This window comes from Stenella coeruleoalba (genome assembly GCF_951394435.1).
Source record: "Stenella coeruleoalba genome assembly, chromosome: 5".
NCBI classification, from domain to species: domain Eukaryota; kingdom Metazoa; phylum Chordata; class Mammalia; order Artiodactyla; family Delphinidae; genus Stenella; species Stenella coeruleoalba.
This window is the reverse complement of record NC_137150.1, coordinates 99,429,959-99,445,942: the sequence shown is the minus strand read 5'-3', so window position 1 is coordinate 99,445,942 and position 15,984 is coordinate 99,429,959. Positions and strand designations below refer to the sequence as shown.

The 15,984-nt window shown below is 36.2% G+C and overlaps 1 protein-coding gene across 3 annotated transcripts in view; it reads left to right on the top strand.

The window, feature by feature from the left end:
- EPHA6 (EPH receptor A6) overlaps positions 1-15,984 on the top strand; it is a gene marked incomplete at its 3' end in the record, with an annotated part of 858,431 nt that overhangs the window by 575,879 nt on the left and 266,568 nt on the right. For all 3 annotated transcript variants that reach the window (XM_079923297.1, XM_079923296.1, XM_079923295.1), the window contains 3 exons: positions 4,286-4,394; positions 7,101-7,171; positions 10,921-11,046. In XM_079923297.1, coding sequence (XP_079779423.1) covers positions 4,286-4,394; positions 7,101-7,171; positions 10,921-11,046 — 306 coding nt within the window. The remainder of the gene's footprint in view (positions 1-4,285; positions 4,395-7,100; positions 7,172-10,920; positions 11,047-15,984) is intronic.

Below are 15,984 nucleotides of genomic sequence, written 5' to 3'. Positions count from 1 at the left end.
CACACAATCATTCAAACCATTCACACAAACAAATATTTATTGAGCTACTACCATGTATCAAACTCTGTAGGTCAAATACTGTATTAGTTTCCTAGGGTTACCATAACAAATTACCACACATAGTGGCTTAAAACACCAAATTCGTTCTCTCACAGTTATGGAAGCCAGAAGCAGAAGCATACTCTCCCCTCAGGCTCTAGGAGAGAAGCCTTCCTTGCCTCTCCCACTGTCTGGTGACTCCAGGCATTCCTTAGCTTGTGGCTGCATAACTCTAGTCTCTGTCTCTGGCCTTCTCCTCTTTATTTTCTCTTCTCCTGTCTCTTATAAGGACCCTTTTCATGGATTTGGGCCCACCCAGTTGATCCAGGATGATTGAGGTCCTCAGTTACACCTACAAATTCCTTTTGGGGGAGGGGGAAGAGGAAAGGGTGTCTTCATTCAACATATTATAGATACTATAGTGAATAAAGTCCCTGCAATAGAATTTGCAATCTAATAGAAAGATTACCAAAAAAAGGTAATTTCAATAAAACATGATAGAAATTTATGGATAAAAGTAGTACAAGGGTCTATGGGAACATATATCTAGGGACCTAACAAAATCTAAACAACCAGAAAATGATGTGATGTTCATGTAGGAGGATTGATTAGGAATTGACCATGAAAGTCCAGCGCATTGAAGGAACTGGCAGAAATTTAGCATGGTTAGAGAATGATGAGAGATGAATCTGGAGATATATGCTAGAGCCATTTGTAGAGAGCCTTGTTAACAAAGTTAAGGGCTTTGGACTTTATCCTGAGATAAAGTCAGAGACCTGTGTTTGGCTACATTAATACGATAGAAAGGCAGAAATTATCCCTATCCAGACCAAGAGCTGAAGCACAGGTCCTATGAATTCCTCTTATTTCCATATGGCAAATCTTGTTCTTCCCAGTATTTGATTGCAGCCTTAGTGAATAACACAATATCATAGTAAAATTGCTCTGAAGGATTGTGTTAAGAATATTTAATTCAACATTCTCATTTTTACAGACATAAAACCAAGGTCAAGCAAGGCTATGATGGTTCTAGAACACACAGAAGAGCCCCAAGCCAGTTGTTCTGTTAGTGTAAATGGTGGTGCAAAATAGTGGCAATAGTATGGACTTGGAGATTGATAAATCAGGGTTGGGTGGCCAGCTTTCTTGTGTACAAGTCGTGTGACCTTAGGCAAGTAATATAACCACTTAAACTAGGAATAATAATAGTACCTACCTATTAAGATGTTGTGCAGATAAATTTGATAATGAATTTGAAGCACTAAGCATACTGCTAGAGGATAGTTTACTATTGAGTACATATGGCTATTGTTGATGATGATGATGAGATTCATAATGTTTTCATAATCAACCCAGCCCCATCATCCAGAGAACTTTACTATCAGTATAATAGTACATCACATTATATACTCTTATTTTCAAATGACTTATTTTCAAATATATATATATATATATATATATATATATATATACATATATATATAATATTCTCCACAGAGGAGTGTTTAGAATTCCTAATACAGATGTTTAAGAAACAATTATGCAGAAATATATATTTTTCAAAGTGTCACATCTTAATACTGTTATCCTATTAAAGTTTTAATTGAAGCAAAGTTCATAAATATGTAATCACAAGGGTGAAAAAGAAGATATATTAGTAGTACTGGCATTTTACTGAGCAATTATTTAAATTAAACAACACAATTTTCTATAATGAGGTAATCTGATTTTCCAAAGGCACCCAATTACATAATCATCTCCACCATCTGAACTTTGAATACATGGTGTCAATAAATCACTTGCTACCTGGCTTCCATGAAGATACATGCTCTAGGTTTAAAACTCTTGAACTATATATTTTACAAATACACCAGTTGGTAAGTAAATAATGTTTTCTGTTTAAATGCTACCTCCTTTATCTTCAAAAAGTTAATGTTTTCTATAACATCTACTCCTTACAATTTGTTATTCAATAATTTTCAATGAGAAAATGTGACATTTTAAAGCACACATTAATTCCCATGGTATCAGTGTTATTTTGAAGATTAGGAAATCCAGTGAGGACCTAATAAAATACCTTCAGTACGTTATTTATTGGATAAGATTCAACTATTTAACTTGTCTCTACACAGATTGTGTGCTACAACTCAACACTGAAATAGATTGCCTGAAAATATCTTGATTAAATCATAGTGACCGGGCTTCCCTGGTGGCGCAGTGGGTGAGAGTCCGCCTGCCGATGCAGGGGACACGGGTTCGTGCCCCGATCCGGGAAGATCCCACATGCCGCGGAGCGGCTGGGCCCGTGAGCCATGGCCGCTGAGCCTGCGCGTCTGGAGCCTGCGCGTCTGGAGCCTGCGCTCCGCGACGGGAGAGGCCTCAACAGTGAGAGGCCTGCGTACCGCAAAAAAAAAAAAAAAGACAAAAAATCATAGTGTCTAAGGTCTAATTCCAAGGTTTAGTAAATTTCTTACTAAAACCTGAACATAAATGACTTTTGTTTTTATTTACATTTAGATTTCTTAAAAAGCCTCCTAAATGCTTAACTGGTTTCTTACTGACTCAACAATAGCATTTAAGGTTTAGATATTCTCTAGTAGATATGTCATTTTTATGAGAAAGTTATTACTCTGGCTATGATTTGCACATAGTTTACCCCGTACTTGAGTCCCAGAAAAAGGATCTACTTCTACGGAAAGTACCCAGGTTTAATAAATTTAAATTATTATGGTAGAGAATTAAGCAGTTTGCTTTTCAGTTATATTCTTTCTTTGATTCAGTTTGCTGCTTTCAACTGATTAATCATTTTTTATAGTAATCTAAATAAAAATCAAGTTTTATTTAAGTTAAGGGATATTGGAGGCACTGATTGATTTAATGTTTTAGAATATTGATAATTAACTGAATTATTATTGCAAGTTATGGCATAGGAAGGAGAAATGAAACAAATATGTAAAGCCTGAATTCTGCTGATAGTCATGTGTGAGCTGGATCAAGTTCTTTAACTTCACTGAGCTTCAGTTTCCTTACTTCTATTATTAAGCAATTGCCCATATGCCGTCCAATAAAATTGTATCTCATTAAAACTTCAGTAATACAGAGAAGGAAAAGTGCTAATGAATTAATTGAACTAAGATATTTTGAAAGATTCCTGGAAGGTTAGTGAAACATGCAGCCCTTGCAGTTTTGATACAGTTTTGTAAATGAGAGAAGTAATATGCTGTTATCATACATAATCTATACTTTTCCTGAAAAAAGGAAGCTTTTAAATGTCATTTTTTTAATGACTGCTAGTCAAACATCTAAGCAACTACTATGTATACCCTTGTGCTCTAGAGGTGGGAATTCATAACTTTGATGTTTGAATTAAGTTCTTTGAAATATAAAGAAGTTTGTTCTTAAATTGTGCAATAATAGCCTTTCACTTTGTGAAAACAGACATCAAAACAGTCTGTAAAGCCTGGCCTGTTGGTGGATGGTCAGGCCACTCAAGATGGCTCTCCTCTTACTCTCTGTCCACCCACTGCTAGACCAGCCCATGCTTCACCTACACCCTACTCACATGACTATACAATCCTCTTAATTATAGGGTTTAATCAGTAATTGCCTACATGCTTGCCACCTGTACCAGCTGCTGGTTTCCCTGGTAACTGATGAGCCAACCTGAAGTCAATTCCCCCTATAAATGGTAGCACCACCCCGCCTCTATAGTGAAGGTTGCTACTGTGTCCTGTCTGCTCTCTGCTGTCCACGATGGGGTGTCGCTCCAGGACTTACAGACTTGTAAGAATCCCTAGCCAATAAACCATCGCTGTCTCTGTCACTGTCTTCTGGCTCTTTCTTTTGTCTCTCAGGTGGGCATTTACAAGGTTTGCAGGCCTGCAGGGTGTAGCCCAACAGTTGGCAAAAGTGTTCAAGTAAATAACTTAGCAATTATATAAACAAAATCCTTTAGTGCGTCTGCTGATTTAATTTTGCAAAACCTACTTAATCTTAAAATGAGGGGTACCAGGAATCCATCTGCTTTCTTGATATTTTTGCAAAAAAGAAGAAAGGGTTATGTGGTAGGTTATGACCTCAGTCTTCAGCCTCATTTGGGGTTTGCATCTTGTGTGCCAAATAAAGGGCAAATGTGGTGGGATTTTTTGGTATGCATTACCATATTTCCAAGCATAGACTAAGTTGTAAAACAATTTGGTAGTGAAACGTCACCCAGAGATATGCTAATATCGTACCTGTGTTTCAGCTTCTGACATGGCAGCGGAACAGGGGCAGATTCTCGTGATAGCCACCGCGGCCGTGGGAGGATTCACTCTCCTCGTCATTCTTACTTTGTTCTTCTTAATCACTGGAAGGTAACTGAATTATACCAGAGTATTTCCAAGATTTGTGAATAGCCATTCTTCTTATACACTGTGTGTTCAGGGGCTTTTAAACTTAGCAAAGTATACGTGTGAGAAAAAGGGGTCAAGGCAGATTCCACTCTGACAGTGAACTCTATGTGGCAATAGAACCACCACGGCAAGTTCTCTGTGTCAACAGTTCCCTGAATATGGAAGCTTTGAAAACAATGAGTGATAAAATCCTACTTAATGAGTTACGTCTGGGTTTTTCCTTTACTGCAATCAAATTATACCATTAAAGGGATTTTGCTTGGAAAAAAAAATAATTCAACAGAGAAACTGAACAATATATATAAAGTGCTTTATAAACTTAATATTATAGAAATGTTTTATTCTATCCATTAAATATTGAAAGGATCTATATTAGAACTATATTAATGGTTGTATAAATCAAGTTATTTTTCCGCCTAAGAGTAATATGGATGAAAATTTAAAATAACAATAAATTTAATGTAGCAAAAGACCTAGACTTGAATCTCAACTAGCTGGTCAAAGTGCTTCATTCATCTAAACCTTAGATTTCTATTTTTACACAGTTTGGTATCACAAAGCATTAAAATGCTTTATTGATTTTTAAACATATTAGATTGTTTCCATGAGCCAGTTACTGACAATGCAGAGATGTGAATGAAGATAGTGTGTATGAAATTATTTAAAAGAATAAGTGTCATTTCTTATTGAGCCCTTGATATTTGGCCCAGACTTTTGTCAGAAATTGTGAAGTCTTCAGATCATATTTTCACTCCTACAAGGGGAAATTATTCCATCTAGATTATCAATAGTGGCACAAAATACCTTGAGAGTTTTCCTGATACAGCAAAATATCAGTGTCATGATTTAAAACTGTAATAATAATGCCAGTGAAACAATACACATCCTTACTGACTCCAGCTAAAGTACACCAGCTCTACTGGGAAACCCTGATTATTTGATGATGCCCAGAAATTACCTTCAGAGCCAGTAGTTCAGCAACTATGAACACCCTTTGTTTTATTCATTTTTAAAACTCTTACATACCAATATTTTGTTAAAAATCATTACAGAATTATAGAGGATATGCATATATGAAAAAATATCTGAAATTTTGACAGCAGACTAGAAGTATATATCAATAAATTGACAATTACTTAGACACTTATCAAGTGTGGGTCCCTGAGGAAATGTAACTGCTACCTGTTAAGAGTGTATCAGATTTAGTTATAACAAATCCACTTTATAGGATTTATCAAGGAACAAAGAAACACGAGGATATTCTAATGTGGTTAAGTTGAAATGGTGACTGCCTTATGAAATTAATTGTAAAAGGGGCACATTTACCCCTATGTTCACTTAAAATTTTCAGGTGTATTAATAGACATAGCATGACTCTTGCAATTAATAGTGTCTCAGAGTTCATTTTAATAGCAGTGTCATATTTATTGTCAATTTTAAAGAATGCCTTTAAGTTCATAATGGAAATTGATTCAAATTCTATTTTATTTAATAGTGATTCAACATGTAACAAAATTGGTTCTGATTTTTAAGTTATATTTTATGTATTTGTAGAACATGAGCTAAGGCCTTATTTCCTCACAGAGTATTTCAGCAAACAGTGATTTAAATAGCACATACACATGTAGAAAAACATTTCATTGAAATATCAGAAAATACTGCCTTTACACATAAATATGACAAAAGACTTCACAGTCATTTTAGGCTAAATAAAATTGGCCTAATAAACCTGAGATTTGGGCTCAACTGTTATCTTTATTTGGGATTCCTGAAGCAGAATTTGAATACCATTTTTAAAAAGATTTAATAATAACCAAAAAACTTGAAAGTTGAAAATAATTTAGTACAATTTCCATGTTTGCCAATTTATGTGACATCAGAAACTGCCTTAACATTCTACATACTGGAAAAAAACAAGTTCAATTACATAAGATAAAAGCATTCATTCTGGAGCATCTTTTAAGCACTATGCTAGGGGAGCATTCACTGGAAATTATTCTATGAAAATTGTAAGACGTATCTGAATAAATATGCAATTTGTCATGGGATCTGAGACCAAATTCACACTGAAAGACTGGGTTGTGCACCACAGATGTGTTCTGTTTAACCATTTGGAATTAGCAACTTGATGAGCTGTCAGATAATGTGGATGTTGCCGAATTTTTCATGTTGAAGAAGTCATAGGAGATAAGCACCTGCCCGTTCTTCAGAGCGTGATTCTTCCGAGAAAGCACAGAACATGCCTCCACCACATTTCTAATATTAAAAGAAAAAAATGAGGTTTAGCACTGAAACTGGAAGACAGTTGTCTAAATTTCTGAGATTCTGAATCAAAAACAATTTTTCCATTGTGACTTTTAATGCATTTCATCGACTAGCTATTAGAGACCATGTAAGGAAAGACATGATGGTTATTGCTTGTTATTAAATATTTTCTAAGCTTCCTATCATTTGGATCAATCAATCCACTTGAGAGTATTTTATTCCTATCTGGGGCTAATTTTGATGTATTAAAAAAAACCTTCTATGGAGAATTTTTGTATGTTATAAATATGTTCTTAAAAGTGGTCTTTATAACTTTTGCCTATGGGTGATAAGTATTTTAATTAATATTGGTTCTTATCCTGCATAATTACTAAAATAAGATTCTGTTTACCTTTTTTAAAGATGTCAATGGTATATAAAGGCCAAAATGAAGTCAGAAGAGAAGAGAAGAAAGGACTTACAGAATGGGCATTGTAAGTAATTCAGTGACTGTATTCCATGATTTTCTACTGTTCCAGCACTTCAAGAGTTCATTTTAAACTTGTATCCATGAATTGTGAAAGCCAAAGAAATTCAGTTCCAACCTTTCAGCATTAAGACTTTTCATCTGGTTTCTAGGTTTGCTGGTGGAAATTGCACCTGCTTCTCATTAAATGATAATACCTTTTTCCTAATTCTGCTTGCTGGAAAACACAACAGACTGAATATGCTAAAAATACAAGATGACTGATTATATCTAGTTATTTACCATTCACAATGGCTCCAAAACATTAGTTGGAGCATTAGCCATAGAAATATTAAGGAATTCTTATTCCGTCTTACAGGGACTGTCATTTAACATATAACAAATCAATTTACAATTCATTAACACTAAAAAAGAAAATCAGCTCTTTAACTCTTAGAATATGTATGAAATCCTTGAGCTGACTACAAGGTTATATTCATTTGAAGGATCTCTTCCCAAGCAAGCTATAATTACCACTATAGTTGGTTTGATAATTGCCACCATCTCCTCCCCAACACCCACCTTCACCTCCACCTCCAAATTGCAAACTACTTTGTCAAGACAGATTCTCTGGCATGAGATGCTGAATTAACAAGAAAGGGATTTCCTCTAATTAACCACAGTATAGAGATAATATGTGAGGCAAGTTGTTTAACTATTTAAACTCATCTTCTATTTCAAATTGAGCTCAAGTTATAAGGGACTTTTCGATCTATATTACCCTCCAGCTAACGGAAAGGATTTAAGTGAGGAAATTATAAACTAGAGGGATGCTTTAGGGCTATTTTTAAGGCTCATGTGATTTCTCAGAGAGAGGTCTGAGGACAAGCTGCATTAGAATGTTTCACCCTTACTCACCAAAGTTCAGACTCAGAAGGTCCAGGGTAGGGCTAAGACATAAGCATTTTCAGGAAGCTCTCTTAGGTGGTTCTTTTCACAAAGAGTTTGAGGCTCACTGCCCTGGCAGAGAAGGGAGAGCCGAGACAGCTGATACCAGGCAAAGGATGAGCTGAAAGTAATGTAGATAGAGGCAGAAACCTGGATCTAGACACTTGGACCAATGACTTAAGCTGAGCAACTCTAAGATTCACTGCAGTGAATTCAGTAATGAACTGCAAAAGAAAAAGATGCTCCTGAGGTATTTATTACCTGTTTTCCAACTAGCAGTTTAGCATAAACTAAACCAGATGGGCCCAGCAAGAAGCAATGAAAATAACCTGAGGCAGCCAGGTACAATAGAAGAAAGATAACAAACAGATGTTTAAGAAGACACGAATAAGTAGTAACCAGATATTCAAAATTGAAACTAAGTTTGGGTTTTTTTTTTCCTATACTACATATATTGTAAAAAAAAAAAAAAAAGTGATACTAACTAATCAGTTTATTCTGTAGAATGTATATCACTTTAAATTATTGAATGGTTAAATGTTAAAACCATGTATGAGTTAATAAATGGCATCTGTTACCTGTGCATAAAGTAATGTTATCAATATGATACTACTAATCATCTCATAGTAGCCTTTGAGCTTCTAGCATTCAATCTGAAATCACAACTCCTACTGTTACAAAAATATCCTGAGGTACAAATGATCTGTTCTTGTTTCCTCCAATCTAAAGTCAAATTCTTGAGTTTGAGAAGTCAAGAAAAGCATGGCATTTCAGAATCAGTCAAATCTATCGAGAAATATGATTTTCTGGAGCTCTTTTGGGAAGTACTAATCTTCTCAAATCCAGTACTAGAAGACAGGAGGCAAAAAGTAATGAAAGAAGACAACAGGCATAGAAGAACTCATGAAGCAAATTATTGCTAATAATGGGCATTTCATCACCTCCTCTAAACTCATTTTATTGCCTTTTGTTTGTTTGTTTTTGAGATATTCTTGCAAGAGCATGTTTCTAAGGAGACCTAGGCAATGCTTAATTCAGGGTGTTGTATGGTTTTCAAAATCTAAGAAGCAGCAAAACCAGATATAATTTACTCTGCCACAAATTTAGCATTGATCTTTTAATCCTTACTAATTTGTATTCAGTAAAGGTTTGCTGTGTGTTTATTGCCTATAAAACTACACCTAAGGTATTTGGAAAGGTGCAAAGATGTATAAGAAATGATCTCCTGTCCTCCAGGAGCTAGCAGCCTGATGTGGAAAACAGAAACCAGTGAGCAAAACAGAGGAATATCCACAGGCAGTCTGTGACTACTTTACATACTGAAGAAGTTGCAAATTAATATGCAACCAGACATCCAATTTTCTAGCCACCCCTATTCATCTTCCTACCTGCCTGTGGGCTGTGAGCACCCACCAGGGAAAGAGGAGCAGCTACATCTGGTCAGCGACCAGATTTGGACCTTTGATTCTTATCCTCCCCTCCAGGGTAGACAATGGGTCCTTTCCAGGACAATGTGCAATTTGGCCATGGAAGCAAATACAAGAACGCAGGACAGGGCCGTTTCCACAGTGTAGTGGTCCTCCCTGTCACTGTGCCATGGAGTCTGTGCTTTACTGCCTAAGAGTTTCTGGAAGGGGAGAGACCACAGGACTAGGACATGAGTTCAGGAAAACCTAGTGCCTTAGAGTACAAAGGTCCAGGAGGGACTCTAAGGGGCTTGTTTTTTTTTTTTGGAGGGGGAGAAGGCTTATGCTTTGTTTCCCCCATGTCCTGAGCTAGATCAAATGTAAAATATATGGGTACTAGTGGCTAAGTGAGCTGATTAAACGTTTTACAGAAATATAATAAAAATCTGTCTTATGGAACTTGTCAGCTCACTCTCTCTGAAATTACCAGGTCATTTTACATTGAGAATTAGGTAAATAAAATTTTGAGTCCAAGTATTCAAAGCTTTAATGGGGTGGCAAGTGGGTGGGGGGGAGACAAAAATAGAAAAGAGAATTGAATTTAAGTAACAAGAATGCTTACATCATAAAAACAAACAACCCGATTAATAAATGGACAGAGGAGCTAAATAGACATTTTTCTAAAGAAGGCATACAGATGGGCAATAGACACATGAAAAGATGCTCAACATCACTAATCATCAAGGAAATGAAAATCAAACCCACAATGAGGTATCACCTCACACATGTCAGAATGGTTATTATCAAAGAGACAACAAAGAACAAGTGTTGGCAAGGACGTGGAGAAGAGGAAACCCTCATGCACTGTTGGCCGGAATGTAAATTGGTACAGCCACTTTGAAAAACAGTATGGAGGTTCCTCAAAAAAGTAAAAGTAGAACTACTATGCAATCCAACAATTCCAATTCTGGATATTTTCCTGAAGAAAACAAAAACACATATATGTATGCATATGGCTGATTCACTTTGTTGTACAGCAGAAACTAACACAACATTGTAAAGCAATTATCCGATAGAAAGAGGTACAAACTTCCAGTTATTAAATAAGTCATGGATATGTAATGTAAAGTACAGGGAACATAGTCAATAAAATTTTAAAAGCTTTGTATGGTGGCAGGTGGTAACTAGACTTGTCGTGGTGATCATTTTGTAATGTATAAAAATACATTGTACAATGTATTACATTGTACAATACAATGTAAAACATTGTACACCTGAAACTAACATAATATTGTGAGTCATTTATAGTTCAGTTAAAAAAAAGAATGACTACTTTAGTATGTCACTCCTCATTTCAAATATTCACAAGATGTTTGATTACTAGAATACCCTTGAACTAATTCAGTCTTTTATTTTGTTGCAGTACACTTCCCAGGAATTAAAACTTACATAGATCCAGATACATATGAAGACCCATCCCTAGCAGTCCATGAATTTGCAAAGGAGATCGATCCCTCAAGAATACGCATTGAGAGAGTCATTGGGGCAGGTAAACATAAAGTCTACACTTTTGAAGTTACGATTCCTTAATGGTTTTGTAACTGGTTTATCAACATACAATTTTAAATCTTAGCAGTTTTAGTCACTGAAAAATTTTTTAAAATGAGAAGTAAAATTATTTTGTATATATGATGTTATTGTTTTAAAAAGTATTGCAAGTGCCCAAATTCAGTTTCCAAACAATGAGAAAATCCATGAAAGTTATTTTTAACATCCTGTAGTCATCCTTTCAGTATTGAGACAAATTACAATGAAACTAGAGTGATTCAGGAATTTATTTTGGAAATGCAACTTCAGGAGTTTGTTATAGGTTATTACAGATTTACTTAAAACCCAACGTCTACAGACATACACTATAATTAGTATTCACAGTGATGACCTTGAGGTCCTGCAAGATCCAGCAGTGTTCTGAGACTCACTGAGTATAAAATTAGGTTCAATATAGTTTTATATCATTTTAATGCAAACTAATAATTTCCATATGTAGAATATTCAAATACTCAGAACACTATATTATTCAATTATTCTGGATAAATACAAATTTATTATGAACCAGCCCCCAAGAATTTCTTCTGTACATTACTTAGGGCACAGGCCAAGCCAATATAACAAAGAGACCCCAGAATATAAATGTGTTCCTCTTGCAAGTCCTTGACCCAAGGTGAGTAATCCATGCTGGCAGAGGAGCTCTCATGCAAAAGGTCTTGAAAGGACCCAAGTTCCTTCTACTCTTTGCTCTGCCCTCCCCTAGCATGTTATCCTCTGAATGGTCAAAGCTGGTCACCAGCACATCTACCTTTTGGTCTATGAGAAGGAAAAGGAAAGAGTTTGGGCTCTTTGCCTTTGCCTTTAGGACAATTAGCTTTGTCTTTAAGGCAATAACCTGAAATTGCAAACATGTCTATTCACATCTCAATGGTCCAAATGCAATCACGTGGATACACTTAAATGCAAGAGACTTTGGAAATATAATTTCTGACTGGGCAGCCATGCATGCAGCTAAAAAGGGGAGGGGAATGTGCTACTAAATAGAGAAGGAAGGCTGAATCCTGAAGGGGGTGCTGTCCTCCTCTAGATGCTGGATATCTGTGTAATCCTTTAGAGAGAGCAGAATATACCATTCCAGCTGGGTATCATGTCTTTGCAAACACCAGAAGGCTTTCTTCCTTTCAAAACTCTTCTTCACCAGAAAGACTGGCTACATAATTTACAGGGACCAGTACAAAACGAAAATGTAGAGTTCCTTGTTAAAAAGACTATTAAGAATTTCAAGACAGTGACAACAGAGCATTAAACAGCAGAGCACTTCTAAACTCAAGGTGCTGGGTGACTACACCCAAGAAGCTGACTATTTCACAGAGAGCTAGCACTACACTGAGAATTCCAGGAAATTTGGAGAGACCCCTTCCTTATGTCATTTCACTCCTTATGCACCATGGATCATCTCATCTCCTCCATGGCCTATTTTCCCTCTGAAAGCTGACACTAGGGTCCTATACACTTAAATCTTGATGCTCACAGCCAAAGAGGTTGTCTTATCGGAAAGATTAAGAACCTGGAATGGAACCAGATTCTGTCTTCTCTTCTGATGAACATAAAGCACGTCAATAGGCATTAAAGGCATAATTGAAAAAGAGTGATTGCGTTATATCCATTAGTTTGGGGGTTCTTTTTCTTAAGACAGCAGAGGAATAGAAAAGAGAGGAGATTGAGTAATTCCATTGCACCCTATATTTGGCTTTCTTCCTCTGGCCCCTGAGAAAACAATGGTATGACCTTTCATACTGCATTGTTCCATACTCATGTAGGTACAGGAGAAGTATTTCTTGTTGTAGAGTTTTGTGCATATTTTAAACACCAATGACTGAAATCTGTTGAGAGAGAAAAATCAAGTGTCTGAGGTGTGCAAAGTGTCAACTGAAAAAAAACCAAAACTACACAATTTAAAAACTGCGAGTTGAGTTCATTCATTGTCTTACTGAGGACTGTTCCCTGGGAGACAGCCTCTCAGATAGCTCTGAGAAACTGTTCCAAAGAGGTAAAGGGGGATTTGGCAAGTGGGATACGTACAACCAAGCGCACATCTCACAACTCGGTAGAAGGTTGCAGCTAGTCATAGTCATGAGGAGGAACAGATATCTTAGTTAATGGTTTTAGTGCTTTTCTAAGTATGGGAAGATACAAGAATCCAGGTTCATAAAAATTTTCTCCAGAAAATATCTAACTAGCTGAAGACTTGTTCTGCCAGTTTTCCCAGAACACAGAGTGCCTTCATTCCTGATTTCTGCCCTGAACTCCTTTCAGGGTGTATTAAAGGTCAGTGGCTGCAGTGGCTAATAACTCAGTCCTTATAGAGCTGGATGGCTAGTGCTAGTGACATTCTTTAGTTAGCAAGACAAATAAATTCAGTTTATCTTTAGTGTTTGGGTTTTTTTAACGAAAATATAATTTTATCCTGAAAAAAAGTATGACAGATATTGCCAAAGCAAACCATAACGATTAAAGAGACTATTTTAATATCACGGCCTCCCTACTCTGTCTAAACTCTAGTATGTCATAATGGGATTCATTTTTTTTGGCAAAGACAGAAGATGTATAGGTGTATAGGATTAACATCAGTGTCCCTTTTATAATTATTCATCTTTGACTATTTCAGCTTTCAAACAATATACTAAGTGATCATTTACTATCTTCAGAAAAATCATAAAAATAAAAATGCTTTATGAGAAAAAGCTATTGTAATATAACTTCCCTCTTTGTGCCCCTGGCCTGTTGTTACTTAACCCCATTAGGTCATGTTCCTAAAGCTCAGCAGCAGTGTGAAAAAAACATTGTTCAGTCAAACAAAGGAATTAATAGAGTTTTCTAACATCCATGACATTGTAAGGGAGGAAAAACTTTCCGCTACCCTTCTAGGGTCTTTTGGCTGGTCTGTTGATTAAATTGGCGTAAGACATTAACAGGAGGAAAAAATCTAATTATGTACTACAGGAGCCCCAAAAAGACAATGAGAGGCTCTCACTGACAGGCAGGCAACTGAAGCTTATATGCCATTTTGAGCTGAGAAGAAGTGGGTGGGGTTTGGGGTTTCAGAAGGAAGGAAGACAAGTCATAGGTGGATAGGAAGAGCAAATGTTTGGTAAACAAATGTTTGCCAAGCCTTACAGAGACAATGGGGCACAGATGAATTTGATCTCAAGGCCCTGCCCCCTGCCCCCTGCAAGCTTAGGCACCCAGCTCTTAGTCTTTGTAATTATCTTTGATGTTAGCTCTCTTCCTGGACCAGATCCTCTATCTAAGTGGTTTTAGGCAGTTAAGAGGGTGGTATAAAGCTCTCCTTGCATCTGTTGGTCCTCGATTATCTACATTTCAAAATACTCCTCGTGCCAAAGTGGCACCTTCTGGGGCAGCCCGCCCTGAACCTCATCAACATAATTGCACAACTGTTTACTTGCCCAACTTTTTACTGTCAATACTTTCCTCTGGTTGCATCATATTCTTTACTTTTTCCCCACCCATTTGATTGTTTCTTCTCAAATTCCGTTTCTTTATCATCTGTGTGCATTAGATATTCCTGTTCCCCTTGGAAGTGTAAATTAAAGGACTTAAGGGGAAATGTGGATGCTGTACAGAGAGGGAGTGTTGTGGAGAAGATGGGAAAGAGAGGCAAGATATCAAGTCTTGATAATTGTCAGATGAAAGATATCAGGTCCCATTAAGGCACTGAGAGTAGCGATAGAGAAGGATGCTTAGATTCACAATTCATTGCTGAGGAAAAATCTGCAAGGCCTCCATGTTTTTTGGCAAAGAAATAGTCAAGAATGCTTTCCAGGTTTCCAGTTGGGAGAAATATAATATAATCATTATTTCTTAAATGTGTTATTAAAAAATGAACCCCAAAATAGTCACATTAAAAGAAAGAAAAGAGCATGGAAAATGATATCACACCTAACCTATGACATTTCTTAACATGTCCACTGAAAAATGTTTATTAGATGACTAATATCTACTTATAAAAAGGCACTGAGCTAATTAGATTTTTCATATTAAGTCATTATGCTTATCAAAGACCTATGTATTCAACCTGTCTTCCACAACCTTTGTCCTGGGATTTTCAACTTTATAACCATCCAAATATTATGTGACAAATCCTTGGAAAATTTAATTTATCCAATATCTAGGCTGTATGTATATTCTTAAATTATATATGCTATCTTTCGGTGTAAATTTTACTATTTTTTAAAATGTGTTTTCTAGGACTTTTTTCTTTTGTATATCGCTATTATGTTTAATAGTGGCAGTTTATCTTTCTTAGTTCATCAATACAGGCCAAAATTTCCATGAAAATGCACATTTCCCTTTAAATGAAGTGAGTAGCTCTGTTGCATAGGAGACGATAAAGATCATCTATCTCCTTTGACTTTTTGCATGATAAAATGAAATACTGTGGCCAGAGGAAAACAGAAACAGTAAAACAGAAATTCCCAGGCTAAGAGAGCCAAGTCAGATTAGGGTAGAATCATTATTTTACACATACTTTGAGAGATAATGAGAAAACTAGTAAACTAAATTTTAATCATGGGCTGAAAAAGGTCATTGGAAGGCTATTTCTTTTTCAGAGTAGTACTGAACCTAAACCATTCTATGAAAAACTTGCAGAGTATCTAAAATTTTGAAACATTATTCCACTGAAAAAAATCGTTCTTAGGTCTCTTAAGCCCATAGGGCACCCTTCTTATATTTGACCTTCCCTTTTTCCCTAGTCTCAACGGAAATGCATAATATCTCCCCATCATTCATATTTCTGTCCCTTTATCTGTACAAAACTCATTACCACCTCCACTATCTGCCTTGTCTTCTCCTGGCTTACTGTCACCATTATTTTTTCTCTTCCTTGAAAAGTCAGGAACTTTTAGCTGTTGGTTTC